Here is a 16,423-nt window from a genome sequence, read left to right on the forward strand (position 1 = left end):
ATCTCATACAGGTTTAGTAGAATACTTTAAGAACTTATTTGGTGTTTGTGTTTTACCATTATTGTTTTTGAATAATTCAAGTATTAGAAACTCATATAATAAAAAAACAGAAGAGGAATGGAAATCGATATTTCAGGCCCATGATCATAGAAACAGTGCCTATAAACCTGGTATAGTGGTTAGGGGTAGCCTCTGGAGCCACACTGCCTGGGTTTTATTCCTACCCCTAGCACTTCTTAGCTGCATAGTATTGGGTAAATGATTTAACTTCTATGTACCTCAGTTTCTTCATCTGTAAAATGGAAAGGATAAAAATTATAATGCACCTACCTCATGGAGTTATTGGTAGGATTAATTTAATACTATGTAAAGCACTTAGCACTTTGCCTCTGTAACAGGGAGCTCCTATCGACCAGACAGACAAATGAGCTAGGCAGGTTGGGTATCTGTGGGAAGGCAAACTTCCTGTGCACACTGAGACCTATGGAGACTTGGATGGCCAGCATCTTCTTTAAAGAGGGCAGAAGGCAAAACAAATCCACTTCCAGCATTGATGTATAGAAGTGCAAGCACAGTGTATTAGGTTCTTGTGGTTGCTGCAACAAATTCCCACAAACTGGTGACTTTAAACAACAAAAACATTCTCCCACAATTCTGGAGGCCAGAAGTCACAAGTCAAAGTGTCAGCAAAGCTGTATTCTCTCCAAAGGCTCTAGGGGAGAATCTATTCATTGCCTCTTCCAACATTTGGAGGCTATTGGCATTCTTTGGCCTTTCTTGGCCTGAGACCAAGCATGTGACTCTTGGTTTCAGCTCAGGTTGTGATCTCGGGGTCCGGGATCTCAGGGTCATGAGATCAAGTCCCATGTCAAGCCCTATGTCGAGTCCCACATCAGGCTCTGCACTCAGCACAGAGTCTGCTTGGGTTTCTCTCCCCCTCTCCCTCTGCCCACCCCCTCTAAAGTAAATAAATGAATCTTAAAAAAAAAAAGGAAAAGAAAAGAAAAAAACATGAATAGGGTTAATCTATAGATTACAAACATGCACATATATCTTCAGATCTGCTACTTATAAAGGCATGAAGTAATTTAGAATGACACACATACACAGTATCATGGTTATCTCTGGGAGAACTGGATGGTTTGGAAGACATATCACTGTGTATCTTTTCCTATTAATTTTATGTTTTAACCATGTCAATGTGTTACACCTCTTCAAAAAATAAATTTAATCTACAACTCTTCTCCCATGTGTCATATATCTAATACCTGTTTCAGGACCCAAAATAATTAAACTTACATTTGTAGCTCATGGAGCCAATATAAAGTTTTTGCCATGGCTCTTCCATCATTAAAATGTGGTGTTGGGACCCCATACAAGTTAAATCTATGGAAACTTGATGGGTTATACTTTCGGTTCTTTGCTTCTCCTGTGAAAAAAAAGAGGAAGCAACACAAATAACCTTATCTTGCCAGAAGCACATTATGCTCTCATTGACAATGAAAATGAGAGTGGGAACTAAATGGAATTGTAACAGTGCGAGGATTGCACAGATTTGGCTACCGAGGACAAGCATGTTCCCACATGAGCTGGGAGACTGGTAGGACATGATTCCTGTGTTAATACTTGGTAGGCAAGTAGGGAAATGATGTAGGAGAAAGACATATGGGGCGCCTGGGTGGCTCAGTTGGTTAAGCGACTGCCTTCGGCTCAGGTCATGATCCTGGAGTCCCGGGATGGAGTCCCGCATCGGGCTCCCTGCTCAGCGGGGAGTCTGCTTCTCCCTCTGACCCTCTTCCCTCTCGTGCTCTCTATCTCTCATTCTCTCTCTCTCAAATAAATAAATAAAATCTTTAAAAAAAGGGAGAAAGACATATAAATGATGAATAATGCAGGCCCCATCAATGTTACAGAAATCCTGAAGATCAGGGGAGGTACTGCAATGCTTTGGGACACCAGCTGTCCCTTCCATTCTGCTAAGACCTGAGAGGCTGTTGTTTTGTACTTGCTCTCACCGAGATTTGGTGAGATCATCAGAACATTGCAACCCTCCCATTTCATTATAATCACTTATCTCATATTAGAAACTGAAGCCTGAGAACCCAAAGGGAGGTCTTTATACTTAAGATCTAATACTGTACTTTTTTGAAGTCATGATGTGATATTAGTTTTCTATTTCTAGATAAGAAAAGTAAGACTAAAACTAGAGATCAACTAAAAGGTTAAGAAATGATGGAGACTGGGTGGCTGATGGGGCACCTGGGTGGCTCAGTCGTTAAGCGTCTGCCTTCGGCTCAGGTCATGATCCCAGGGTCCTGGGATTGAGCCCCGCATCTTACCGGGCTCCCTGCTCAGCGGGAAGCCTGCTTCTCCCTCTCCCACTCCCCCTGCTTGTGTTCCCTCTCTCGCTGTCTCTCTCTGTGTCAAAAAAATAAATTAAAAAATTTAGAAAGAAAGAAATGATGGAGATTCAGCCTCACTAGTAACCCAAACAAAGTAAATAAAAACAATAATGTAAAGTCATAATTTGTCTTTCAGTTAAGTAAAAATAAAGAAGATTGGCAAAGCTCACTATTAAGGAGGATGTGGGGAAATGGAAATTCTAATATACTGTAGGTGTGAGGGCAAATTGGGGCAGCTATTCAGATGGATGGTTTGGCTCTAAGAGTAAATATTTCAAATGCTCATAAATTTAGGAATGTATTCTAAAAACATATATCACATTCACAAAGATATATAGGCAATGTATTTTGTAATACTAAAAAATACAATATAGATACTGACATGAAAAGGCAGCTAAGGTATTTCATTAAATGGGGGGAAAGCAAATAGAAAAAAAGTATATATGGTGAGGAACAAAACACATGTATATACTCATATATGAACACACAAAGAAAGGCATCTGTGAAAGACTGGGAATTATGGGAGATTTTCTTTGTATTTTATAAAAGAAATACGTATTACTTGTAAGGACTAAAATTAAGTGTATTTAAAAGATGTTATATATTTATTGTTATTGAATGGTGCCCTTGACATATTATTTTAAATAAAAAACACTTAATGTATATAGCAGGTTCCCCAGAAGCATGGAGAATATTATCCCATTTAACTAAAGATAGATAGCTTAATGCATGCAGGTTAGAAAGATGTTCAATATATCAACTATAGTTATCTCTGGTTAATGGGATTTCAATGTTACATTTACTTTCTCTTTATTTTTTTGAGATATGTATGTATGTATGTATTGTGTATTTGTTTTAATATTTATTTAAGTAAACTCTACCCCCAATGTAGGGCTCGAACTATGACCCCAAGATCAAGAGTCACATGTTCTTCCAACTGAGCCAGACAGGCACCCTAAAGATCTTTTTTTAAGTAATTTCTGCACCCAGTGTGGGGCTTGAACTTACATCCGTGAGATCAAGAGTTGCATGCTCTAATGACTGAACCAGCCAGACGCTTCCCCCCATTTTATCAAGATATTTAAATTCTCTACAATTATTATATATTTTTATAATAAAAAATAAAGCTTGGGGTGCCTGGGTGGTTCAGATGGTTAAGCATCTGCCTTCATCCCAGGGTCCTGGGATAGAGTCCCGCATCGGCCTCCTTGCTCAGCGGGGAGCCTGCTTCTCCCTCTGCCTGCTGCTTTCCCTGCTTGTGCTCTCTCTCACAAATAAATAAATAAATAAAATCTTTAAAAACAAATAAATAAAGCTACTTTCATTATGAGAAAAAATAAGGACAATATTAAAAAGATTGGATTCTGTGCCTTTTTTTTAAGATTTTATTTATTTATTTGAGAGAATGAGCACGAGAGGGGGAGGGTCAAAGGAAGAAGCAGACTCCCCACTGAGCAGGGAGCCTGATGCAGGACTCCAGCCCGAGGCAGGACTTGATCCCAGGACTCTGAGATCATGACCTGAGCCGAAGGCAGATGCTTAACGACTGAGCCACCCAGGCGCCCAATTCTGTGCCTTTTCAAGAGGCCACTGAGGCTTCCATAAAAATCAGCAAAGGAAGGTAATGTCAATCATTTTATAGTCCATTAGAGCTCTACTAAAAATAAAAAAAATCCACGCTCATTTTCCTCCAACTGCTAAATGCATATAAGATATCTAATTACAGGTTGTCTATGTGTATATATATATATATATATATATATATATATATATATATAGTTTGAAAACAACTAAAAGGCATTGGATTTTATTGCACAATACATGCTAAACTTTTTCAAAAAACGAATAAAATATTTTCACGAGAGAGGGAGAGAGGGAAGGAGGAATAAGGGAAGGGAGGACTGGAGGGAGGCGAGAAAGAAAAGGAGGGAGAGAGCCAGGGAGGTAGATGGGGTACCAGTAACCAGTGACAGAGTAAGGGGAAGCAGCAGCAGTGTGAATGGGAGGGCAGAGATGATCTCAGGACTGGATGTGTTCAAGTATAGGGGAAGCAGCAGAGAATGGCCATGAAAGAAGAGGATGACAGATTCCAGACAGTAGAGCAATGGGCATAGGAAACAGGCCCAGTTATGAGCAGAATTAGGAGGAAGAGCACAGAGAGGAACTATGGTGTGAGGGGATGGAGAGGGAGGAGAAAAAGTAAAGAAATAAGAGAAAGCAAGGATGAGAGGGACCTTGCGTTAGAGTAAAGGGCAAGTCTTGCTTCTAGCTAATGAGGATTGAGTTCATGAATCAATCATACACAATCCACTGGCTTTCTCAGAACATACATCAGTGTCTAATTCCTGGTCTTCTATTACATCAAGATTCCACTTAGCATCAACACGTCAACAATTAAGTTGTATTTCACAGCACTGTAAACATCTAATGTCTTTTAGTTGTGCTAGAGAATAGTTCTAGCCATATGCTACATTAGACAAAATCGCATCATAATAATAGTAATTGAGCCCCGACTATGTTCCAGGCACTATGAAAGCATTTTGCAGGCACTCACCTAATCTTCATATTATTATCCCCATTTAAGAGATTAGACTAGATGATAAGATAAATAAAATATCCGAAGTGTAAAGACAGTAAATGAACAAGCAAGGATTTGAACCTATTCTATTTGATTCAAAAAATTGTGTACTGACCATTACCCAACCTTAGTACTTAGAATAATCCTAACATCTGAATAAGAGCAGTATTTTTTAAGCCCAAAACTAACATGTAACCTTTCTTAGATGTTTTTCCTTTTAATAATACATACATTTCTACATCTTATATACAAAATCCCTAAGTATATGTGCTCCTAGCTATCAGGGTTTATGATCTTATGAATAATAAGTTATTATTTACTGATCACTTATTATATGCCAGGCATTTAACTTTATGCACATAATCTCCTTTATTCCTCTTCACAAATCCTCAGGCATATTTTACACAGGAAGACACTTACCCACATAATAATCATTGTGAGAAACAATATACAGATCATGTCCTTCCTTTCCTTCCTTAAATACTTCTTCGTAGGGTTTTGGTGGATTCACTACATCTCTAGCAGATGATTCTAAAGGAAGAATTAAAGAAATCAGTTTTAAGGTAACTTCCATCTATATAACATATTTTTTTTTAATTTTATTTATTTATTTGAGAGAGAGAGAGTGAGAGATAGAGAGCACGAGAGGGAAGGGGGTCAGAGGGAGAAGCAGACTCCCTGCTGAGCAGGGAGCCCGATGCGGGACTCGATCCCAGGACTCCAGGATCATGACCTGAGCCGAAGGCAGCCGCCCAACCAACTGAGCCACCCAGGCGCCCTATGTAACATATTTAAATTGACTACAACAAATGACAAATGAGGTATGCTAATGACATAAACTACACGGGCACTCTGAGAGAACACAAATATTTAGCAAGAAAGAGGACACCACCTATGTGTTACTGTCCTAGGGACCCCCACTTGGCCTGGCTCACTCCCTAGAATTCTGAAGAATATCAGAACTCTATATTGGTTAACTATTTAGGTTGTCCTGAGCTGTATTCCAACCCTGTATAAATTTCTGATTCTGAGACGCTCAGGACAATTTTGATTTCAGTTTGCTCCAGACTTCCCAAGATGTTCTAAGTAACTCTGAATCACAAGTCAGTTTCAGAAACTCTGATGCCCTGTGAGGGTAGACTAGGTGACAGCTGTAGACTGAAGCATATACCCTAAGTCTGTTTTGATCTGAATATCCATCTTCAAAGTAGCCAAAATTGTCAGGGAAATCACTGGAATCAGGAAGAAATTCTTCCTACTGATCCCAAACCTAGAGCAATAAGATGTTTGTTTAATAGCTGCTTTCCCATGACTGGTGGGCCCCAGTTTTATATACAGTGAATTATTTTGTTTTTATTGTTTGTGTAACGATTTTTAAATATAATTCCATTCATAATTTCGTTCTTCTCTTCCTAACAACATAGATTCAGTGTTTTCTTTTGGACTTCTGCCAAGAATTGCAGTCTGTAAACAAATAGTTAAGAATACCAGAAAGTAGGTCAACTCAAAATAATCCTGTAAAGCAGTACTTTATGTCTGACATATGAACTATTATACCTATGAATAGACAAATACATGTCTTGGAACATTCTTTCTATTATATATTTAAACGAGGTATACCTTGACAGAACTTTCATATTAAATTGTCTAATCCTAGATAGCAGTTATGATATAATTACTGCAATGCTGTAATACCATGTCTACATAAATACAATTTTAAAATCCTATTATAAAGTAAAAAGATACATCATCTGCTCTAAAATACATTTTTTCAAGTTTCAAACTTTAACTGATTTTAACTTTAGATCCGATATGATCACGTTGTAGACTTTGCAGATTTTGCATCCCAAGAGAGAGGCATGATTTATTTCCAGAGTGGGTGTTACTATGTTAAGGAACATAATCTAATGGCCCTTTTGGTGGAAAAAAAAAAAAAAAGAAAAGTTTCCTGAGGTAGAGCCTTAATGGGCGCAGAAAAACAAAGAGAACCAAATTTCTTTGCAGGATAAAGAAAAATGGAAGTTGAGGTCTCCTGCGGTAAGACCCCTGGAGAGAGAGGGTAAGAGACATGAAAAAGAGAGGAGGAGATAAATGTGAAGCAGGTGGAAGGAAAAGAAGGCTGGGGCTTCAGAAGAAATAGTGGCCTGTGACCAATTCCATTATAAGCTGTTGTTTGTTGGAAGATGCACTCTCCTCTCTATGTTCTGCTCTACAAAGCTGCCTGCCTTTGACATATGCAGGTAGACATTGTGGATCTGCACGGATGGAGTGCAGTACACAGCATTTGCCAAACTTACTTGTTCCGTGGTCTGCTTCATCAAGAGTTAAGAGTTATGAACACATCAGAAGCATTGATGGAAATAAAACACACAAATGCACGTCCAGGGAGAAGGGATTGAGGACTTCATAGCAGGCTCCAGTATCAACTTTCTTGAATCTCTCTCCTGTCTGTATACCATTCTCTACTATACTCACTGAATCTGCTTCCAAAAGCTGAATTTTTACTGCCTTGGTACACATAAACTCTAAGGATTCTGGGTCTGAGAGTCATTTTCTTGCCATGATCCCATCTTTCATTCTGAATCATCATTTACACCACCACCAAATGCCATGTCAACAAAATATTTATATTTAATCCCATTTTCTAAGAAGACATTTCTTTTCCTTTTTTTTTTTTTAGAAGACATTTCACCAACCAACTCCCCATCACTTTTTTATTACCTCTGATGACTGTTGTCCCAAATGTCGTATTGAGTAAATCCAGGCCTTTAGGTAATCCTGGCGTTTGATCATGAGATTTTCCTAGTGGTGCCCATTGATTGCTAAAATATACTGATTCCTTTTTATCTTTAATTTTCTGTTGAAATGTTGTTATAGGCTCTGGGTTGATCAATACCTTTGCCTAAAGAAATCATATAAAGCACAGATGTAACAACAACAACAAAAAAGCAAAAATCTGAAAACTGAAACTAATCGATAGCTGGAGAGAAGATAATATGATTGTGGAAAAACATTTCACTATCCTTGCCTTTGCTCATCTCTTCAAATGAACTGTCAGCATTGGAGCTATGAAGCTGAAACATTCCTACGTGAACCTTCACTGAGGCTCTGAGGTTTATAAGGAGAGAGCCCTGGTTACTTGACGCAGATTCTAGAAAAGTGGGAATGACAAGTATAAGAACCATGTGATTGCCACCAGCTCTCTCCAGAGGTATAGATCAGGTCTTCAGAATCTAGATAGCCCAATCAACACAGGTAACATTCAGCCCACTCCCCCAGATTCTATACAAGCACTCTGCTGTGCCTTGAGGTGATATCACCCAGCCTTCATCCTCTTGGTTCTCTAACAAAGCCTGACAGCATTTCTCTTTACTCTGAGAAAATGAAGTGCAACTTGGTTTTTACTATGTGAGGTGAAAATATATAGATTGTGGCTCAGACCATTAATTTCTCTACAGTCTCTTGGCTGTTGCCGCTTGGATTTTTTTCACTACTCAAGAGTAAGAGTGGGAAGGAAATTGGAACTGATGATTTCATTAATACCTCATTCATGCATTTTCACCTTAGTAAGTTAATAATGCACAGGGAAAAAAGGAAAAGAAGTTACCGGTATCGAAATTTTAGATCTTATTCCATGTGTCAAATAAGGAGCAATTGGGGGATCATTTGCTCTGCCATAAAATACTCTTTCAGCTCCAGCAGGTGGATATCTATAGTTGAAAAATTTTTTTGCCTCAGGTGGAGTAATTAGCTACAGTGAGACAAGAAAATAGAATTATTAAGTACAGTTTTTAAAATATTAGCAGGATTAATCTATCCCAATCAGTGAACACCATTGCATGAGTGTAGTAAGTACATGGGGAACTACAGACCCAAATAATGAAACTTCCTAAAATGTGTTTTATAGAAATAAATGTCATATTTTAAAAGTTATATTTAGAAAATAACCAGGAAGTATCCAGGTTAGAAAGCATACCATACATGACTATTCTCTATAGAAATAAAAGGTATCTCCAATCGTTTTTGTAGAGCTAGAAATTGTAAGCCTGGAGTTTTCACTTCGTTGAACAAAATAAATAGAAGGCCTCAAAATACACTAAAGAATCAAAATTGACCACATTAAGTTTACACAACTCTCTTACGGAATGTCAAGAGTTGTCTATCTTAGGTTTACAAAAATGCATATTGATGGGGGCGGCAGATGTCAAAACATATGTCCAATTTTAAAATGTCACAATTAAACGTGAGTTGTTTTCCGAAAAAAATAAATAAATAAATGCATATTGAAAAGGCTCACCGTAGGAAGTTTTTCAGTCAAACACGTGGCAACTCTGTGTCCAATAGGAATAACTTTCCCTGCCTAAGGGGGGAAAAAAACAAATAATTGGTCATTGTCAGGATAGAGAGGGAGCATTTTGAAGAATAGCATTTATTTCGAATTTGGCCTATGCTTCTAATGCTACAAAGTTACTTTCAATGATTTAACACAATTAAGGAAAAAAACCTAATACAGTAAATCTAAAATAATCCTGATTTATAATATAAATAGTAAATGCTAAATATATATAAGTATACCTTTTTTATAGTGCTAGCATTGCCAGTGATTCCATCCAGTTATGGGATCTCTGTGACATGCTGAGGGAGTCAACTTCCAGAAATAATTTAATATCAGTTGTACTATATCATCAGTACAATGGGAGTATGGCTGCATTCAAGCTAAATTCAAGATAAAGTGTTAAGTATTTCTGAGTATGTGTGTTGTATGTTTGCATATGGGTCTATTTCCACCAACACCCTAACTTTTCACATATGTAAATATGTCACTTCTGGCCAAGCTCCTTCAGTGAATGGTCCCAATGCACTTGGCTTCCTTCACTTAATTCTAACTTGGATCTTAGCTGTCCTTCCTTTGCCCAAGGCAAAGATTACAATTATTCCCAGGGATACACTTTTTATCTATTTCTCCTTTGTGATTTCAAGGCAGCTGATAGTTATTTCTGCAAAGCATAAGTTTCTTTTTTAAAAAAATTTCTTTTTGGGGGGGCGCCTGGGTGGCTCAGTCATTAAGCATCTGCCTTCAGCTTGTGTCATGATTCCAGGGTCCTAGGATTGAGCCCCGCATCTGGCTCCCTGCTCTGTGGGAACCTGCTTCTCTCTCTCCCACTCCCCCTACTTGCGTTCCCTCTCTTGCTGTGTCTCTCTCTGTCAAATAAATAAATAAAATCTTTAAGAGAGCAGGAGCAAGGGAGCAGAGTTAGAGGGAGAAGGAGGCTCCCTGCCGAGCAGGGAGCCCAACAAAGGGCTCAATCCATATCTTATGGAATATTACTCAGCCACCAAAAAGAATGAAATCTTGCCATTTACAACAATGTGGATAGAACTAGAGGGTATTATGCTAAGCGAAATGAGTCAGAGAAGGACAAATACCATATGATTTCAGTTATATGGAATTTAAGAAACAAAACAAATAAAAACATAGGGGAAGGGAAGGAAAGACAAAGTAAGATGAAAATTGAGAGGGAGGCAAACCATAAGAGATGCTGAACTCTAGGATACAAACTGAGGGTTGCTGAAGGGGAGGTGGGTGAGGGGAAGGGATAATTGGGTGATGGGCATTAATGAGGGCACTTGATGGAATGAGCAAGCACTGGGTATTACATGCAACTGATGAATCACTAAATTCTACCCCTGAAACTAATAAAACAGTATATGTTAAGTAAATTGAATTTAAATAAAGAATTTTTTAAAACCCTGAGAGCCAAACAAAAAAATAAAATAGAGCACCTGGGTGACTTGGTTAAGGATCTGCCTTCGGCTTGAGTCATGATCCCAGGGTCCTGGGATTGAGTCCCGTGTCAGGGTCCCTGCTCCACAGGGAGTCTGCTTCTCCCTCTGCCCCTCCACCCAATCATACTCTCAATCTCTCTCTCAAATAAAAAAATAAAATCTTGAAATAAATAAAATAATTTAAAAAATTAAAAACTGAGAGGGGAAAACAACCTTCCCATCATGAGTGTTCTTGGTCTTTGGAGGAGCATGGAGGAATCAGGATGAAGAAAGGCAGTGAGACTGACAGTTGGGTGGATGGGTGAATGTGTAGATGCTGGCAGGTGTACGGATAGATTAAATAAATGGATGGCCTGGATAAAAATATAGACACATGAGGTGGCTGGGTGGCACAGTCAATTAAGTGTCCAACTCTTGGTTTGGGCTCAGGTGATGATCTCAGGGTCAGGAAATCAAGCCCCATGTTGGGCTCTGCACTCAGCTCAGAGTCAGCTTAAGGTTCTCTCTTCCTCTTCCTTTGCTCCTCCCTACACCCTGTGTGCACTCTCTCTCTCTAAAATAAATAAATAAATCTTTTAAAAATATATAAATAGACACCTGGATATAGAGGGGTTGTGAAAGATTTATATTATGTTAAGTGTTGAGTGCAGAATTCCTCTTAGGGAGAGAACCATCAAGGTTTAAGAAAGTATCCTGATAACATCTCTGGGTATAAAACAGGAAACCCACAGACATGATTAGACAGAGAATTTAATTGTTTTGCTAAAAAACAGGAAAAAATATGAACTATTGATGGGCTAGACTAAGGAAGGAAGGATTAGAGGACACAATAGATAACACTGAGGAGAAGGTGGGAGGAGGAAAAGATCTTGCAGAAAGTGAGATGCCAGGTGGCACAAGACAAGAAATCAGCCAATGAGAAGCAGTCTAGCTTTAATGCCAAATCTTAAGTAAATTTTACTCACACTGTTATGGAACCTGGACTGATGACCCAACGGAAGAACCAAGCAACACTCAGAGATCTTAGAGGATAGGAGGTTTATTTACTCCGGCGGGCTCAGAGGACAGTGGTCTCCAAAGGTCTGAGCCCCAAGCACAAACAAAGGGGGCAATTTATACACTTCTACTTCCACATACTTGGCACTTTTGGTGCATGCTCGAAGCAGGGCAGGAAGAAGAACCCGGATGAGCCCCGGGGCAAGGACTGGGACTCTCTCACTGGCTTGGTTGGCCATCTTAGTACACAGATTTTCCTTAGTTTAGAGGGCATCATTTTCATCTTAGAAGCGAGAGGAGGGGGCCAACGAGGGGGGTGAACCAAGGATAACATTGTCAGAGGGTATCCCACCAAGTTGTCTGCTGGAGTGATTCCCACCAGCGATGTACTCATTCTCCATATGAGTGGGGCATCACTCCCAGGGAGGACTGAAAGATCAGCTAAAAGACTGACAAGCGTGCATGATTGAACGTGCCAGGTGATGCAGATGTATACACCTTGATCACAAGCCAAAGTGTTGTTAGGCACACAGACCTGACTGTGGCCCATGACAGGAAAGGAAGAGTTGCCACGCAGCAGTACCAGAGCCAGAAAGGGATAATCTGTGGTCCCCGGTGCCGAGGTGGGAGGTGACACAGTAGACTGGTTGAGGTGACACCTAGGTATTGGACAGGACTGGGCTTCCTACATATCCAGCAGTCAGGCACTAGGGGTGGATTTGAGCAGTTAAGCTCTTGGTGGGAGGCATCAATCATACTGACACTTGTGCTATAGATGCTTGCTGTGTGTGGATGGGGGACCCAGGGATATGCCAAGGCGAGTTATTTTCTGTTTGACTCTGAGGGTTGACTGCAAGGCTTGGGGTGAACATGAACTTAATCATAAACTTGGCCATAGGGTCGGTCCCTATAGAGTGATACTGGCCCAACAGGAGAGTGATTCCTATGGCCCACGATGAGGCACTGGGTTCTAGGACTGAGAGAGTGAGCAGTATACAGTGATTGTTAGGGCAAGAGGATGGGGTGGCGCTGTGTGACAAGGAAATCTGGATGTCACTGCACTGTTTGAGGTGCCACCACCCATTGACCATTGTTTCATTCCCAGCCAAGTTGCCACCCAGGACTCGCATCCCCAGGCTTGTGAGCAGAGCCAGGGGCAGGGGTTTGGCTGTTGAGATGTAGGGCCCCTACAGATGTAGATAACTACCAGCCAGTAAACTCAGTGAGGGCCATGGTAGGAACACCATCTACAAGGTTCCCAGGAGGTATCAAGAAGCTGGCATCCAACAAAACGGAGGTCAACCTTTGGTGTGTGCCCATTCCAGGTGGAAGAAGTCAGTGGGGGCACTGGTGTGGGATTGAGGGGGATAAGCTGGAAAGTCCATTTGCCAGTAATGGTGATACGAGAGTTTGCCCCCCTTGCCTGGCCAGGCAAGCTAGAGGCAGTGAGGAGGAACAGCATACCAGGTAGCAGAGGACCAGGACTGACTGGGGCGAGGAAAACCATGGTTGAAATGCACTCAGGAGTAGACAGCAGAGGGCCAGTAAAAGTGGGATCTATGACCTTAGGTAGAGGGAGCCATCATGGCTAACCTATTAGCAGATGAAACCTGTGGACATGTAAATGCAGTAATACACCCTAGGGACACACGAGAAGCAATGACAATAGTAAGCCTCTGGGGGAAAGTCCTGGCATCATCCACCATCCCTTTTCAGTCAGGGTGTCCCCCTCAGCCATGGCCCATTCCTTTTCCTTTTTAGTGTAACTGGGCAGAGGGACTTCTTCTAGGGGTGTAAGGGCCATGGTGAGGGAAGGAGCTCTGTCTATGTCTTCACTGGCTGCAGTCTTGGCTGCCTCATCTACCAGATGATTTCCCCGCACTATGGTGTCATCTCCTTTCTGGTGTCCCTTACAGTGCAGGATTGCTACTTCCTTTGGAAGCCAGATGGCTTCGAGGATTCTCAGTATCTCCTCCTTGTTCTTGATAGCTTTTCCTGCGGTGGTTAGGAGGCCCCTTTCCTTGTAGATGGCTCCATGTATATGTACAGTAGCAAAGGCGTACGGAGAATCAGTATAGATGTTGACTTGCTTGCCTCCACCAAGGGTGAGGGCTCAGACTAAGGCATATAATTCAGCCCATTGAGCGGGCCATCCAGCTGGTAATGCCTTAGCTTCTAGGACTTCAGTGGTTGTGGTTACAGCAAAACCTGCTTTCTGGGCACCCTCTTGCAGGTACTGTTACAAGGATGACCTGTGGGTTTTCGCAGAGGAGCCCTTGGTATTGTGCTAGCCGAAAGTTGGAAAGGAAGCATGTCCCTGTGCATTCATGAGGGACACAAATGCATGAGGGACCTTGACATTAAGTTCTTGCCCCCGGGTAAGTTTGTCTGCCTCCTTGATGAGTAGGACTGTGGCTCCCAGCACTCTGAGGCATGGTGGCCATCCCGTTGCCAAGGGGTCCGGCTTCTTTGACAGGTAAGCAACTGGCCGTTGCCAGGGTCCAACAGTCTGGGTGAGTACCCTGAGCGCTATTTTTTCCTTTTCATGCTCAAAGAGATTGAAGGGTTTTTCTACATCTGGTAGGCCCAGGGCTGGAGCCTGCCCCCGGGCAGTCTTTATCTCTGTGAAAGCGGTTTCTGCTTCCTCAGTCCAGGCAGGGGTTTCTCGATCTGGTCCCCCTAAGAGATCATAAAGGGGTCTTGCTATTGCCGAGAACCCAGGGATCCAGATGCGGCAGAATCCCGCAGCGCCCAGGAATTCTCGTAGGCCCCTTTTTGTCTGGGGTTGTGGCAGGAAGATGGTGACCCTTTTCCTCTCCGGCCCTAGTTCTCTCTTCCCTTGGGTGAGGAGGAAACCAAGGTATCAAACCTGTTGTTGGCAGATTTGTGCCTTCTTCCCTGAGACTTGGTATCCTGAGTCTGACAGGATATAGGAGGGCCTTTGTGCCTTTTGTGCAGTCTTCTTGTGTCACTGGTGAGGAGGAGGTCATCTACATACTGGAAGAGGGTGCATCATGTGGCCTCTCTTGGGAAGCTGGCAAGGTCCGCAGCCAGTGCTTCCCCAAAGAGGGTTGGTGAGTTTTTAAACCCCTGCGGGAGGCTTGTCCAAGTCAGTTGCATCTGGCATCCTGTATCAGATTCGGTCCATTCAAAAGCAAACAGTGGCTGGCTCTGGGGAGGTGAGCAGAGGCAGAAGAAGGCATCCTTCAAATCTAGGCAAGTGAACCATCTGGCTGACCCTGGGATTTGGCTGAGGAGGGTGTATGGCTTCGGGACCACTGGGTGCAGAGAGATGGTCACCTTGTTGAAGGCCCGCAGGTCTTGAACTGGTCGGTATCCCCCTCCTGGCTTCTTGACTGGCAAGAGTGGCAATCAGGCAGATAGAGGAATTCATGTTGGACCTTGTGGCCCCTGAGTTCACACTAGCGAGCCTAGCAAAAGGGCTGTTGTATTGCCCACGTCTTGGTGGCTCCAAGGATGGTTGCAGTCCTTTTGCTGAAAGGGGCCACTGGGGAGGTGGTAACAGAGAGCTCGGCCCCAGTATCAACCATAAAAGTCACTGGTTGGGGCACCTGGGTGGCTCAGTCGTTGGGCGTCTGCCTTCAGCTCAGGTCATGGTCCCAGGGTCTTGGAATCGAGCCCCACATCGGGCTTCTCTGCTCAGCGGGGAGTCTGCTTCTCCCTCTCCCACTCCCCCTGCTTGTGTTCCCTCTCTCGCTCATGTCTCTATCTGTCAAATAAATAAACAAAAAGTTAAAACAAAAAGTCACTGGTTAGCCCCCCACCTTAATTCTGACCATGGGCTCATGGGGGCCAAGTAGGAAAGAGCCCGATCCCCCTCAGTCGGAGTCCATTCCCACAAGGCCTATGAGGTCTTCCTCTTGGGGTTCTTCCTTGTAGTGGCTGGGCTTTTGAGCCTTTCCCCATTTGGAACACTCGTTTTTCCAATGCTCTTTCTCTTTACAGTAGGCACATTGATCCCTTGCCAAGGGTGTTCTGGGCTTCCCCCCTTTCGGTGGTTGGGGTCTCCCCGTCTTTGTGTTGTCCTTTTCTTTCAGGGTGGTGGCGAGGAGGCTGACTTTCTTTTTAATCTTTTTGTTGGCTTCCTGTTCGGCTGCAACCTCCTTGTTCATGTAGACCTCATTGGCAATCTCTATTAGCTGGATGATGTTCATCCCGGCGAAAGCCTCTAGTTTCTGAAGGTTTTTTTTTTCTGATGTCTGGGGCGGCCTGAGCCATGAAGGAGGTGTTTACCATTTGTTAGCTTTCCTGCGCCTTGGGGTCAAATGGATTGTGTATCCGGTAGGCTTCACATAGTCTTTCGTAGTAGTCCTCAGGGGACTCCGCTGGTTGTTGAGTTACCGAGGATACCTTAGTCATGTTCATAGGTTTCTTAGCTCCTGCCCGGATTCCCCAGAGGAGGGCCTCCTGGTACCGGCGGATGTGGGCCTGTCCCTCGGTTGTGGTGAAGTCCTATGCTGGGCACACTTCAGGTGCGGCCATATTAGCCCAGGCAGCAGGGTCGATGACTCCCGCTGGTGCATGCTCTTCCAGGTACTGCCATGCACCTTTCATTATTCTCTTCCTTTCCTCTTGTGTTAAACAGGGTGCGGAGTAACTGTTGGCAGTCTTCCCAGGTTGTCCTATGAGTCTGGAAGAA

General features: G+C 42.4%; 1 protein-coding gene across 1 annotated transcript in view; it reads right to left on the reverse strand.

Moving 5' to 3' along the window:
* EFHB (EF-hand domain family member B) overlaps positions 1–16,423 on the reverse strand; it is a 59,365-nt gene that overhangs the window by 25,247 nt on the left and 17,695 nt on the right. Inside the window, exons 2-6 of the mRNA XM_028099208.1 lie at positions 9,278–9,340; positions 8,588–8,731; positions 7,702–7,882; positions 5,401–5,511; positions 1,300–1,429 (exon numbers count right to left, since the gene is read on the reverse strand). Of these exons, the coding sequence (XP_027955009.1) occupies positions 1,300–1,429; positions 5,401–5,511; positions 7,702–7,882; positions 8,588–8,731; positions 9,278–9,340 (629 nt within the window). The remainder of the gene's footprint in view (positions 1–1,299; positions 1,430–5,400; positions 5,512–7,701; positions 7,883–8,587; positions 8,732–9,277; positions 9,341–16,423) is intronic.

The sequence above is a fragment of the Eumetopias jubatus genome, unplaced genomic scaffold (assembly GCF_037043125.1).
Source record: "Eumetopias jubatus isolate StellerSeaLion01/CBP00866 unplaced genomic scaffold, mEumJub1_p1.0 scaffold_1, whole genome shotgun sequence".
Taxonomy (NCBI): Eukaryota; Metazoa; Chordata; class Mammalia; order Carnivora; family Otariidae; genus Eumetopias; species Eumetopias jubatus.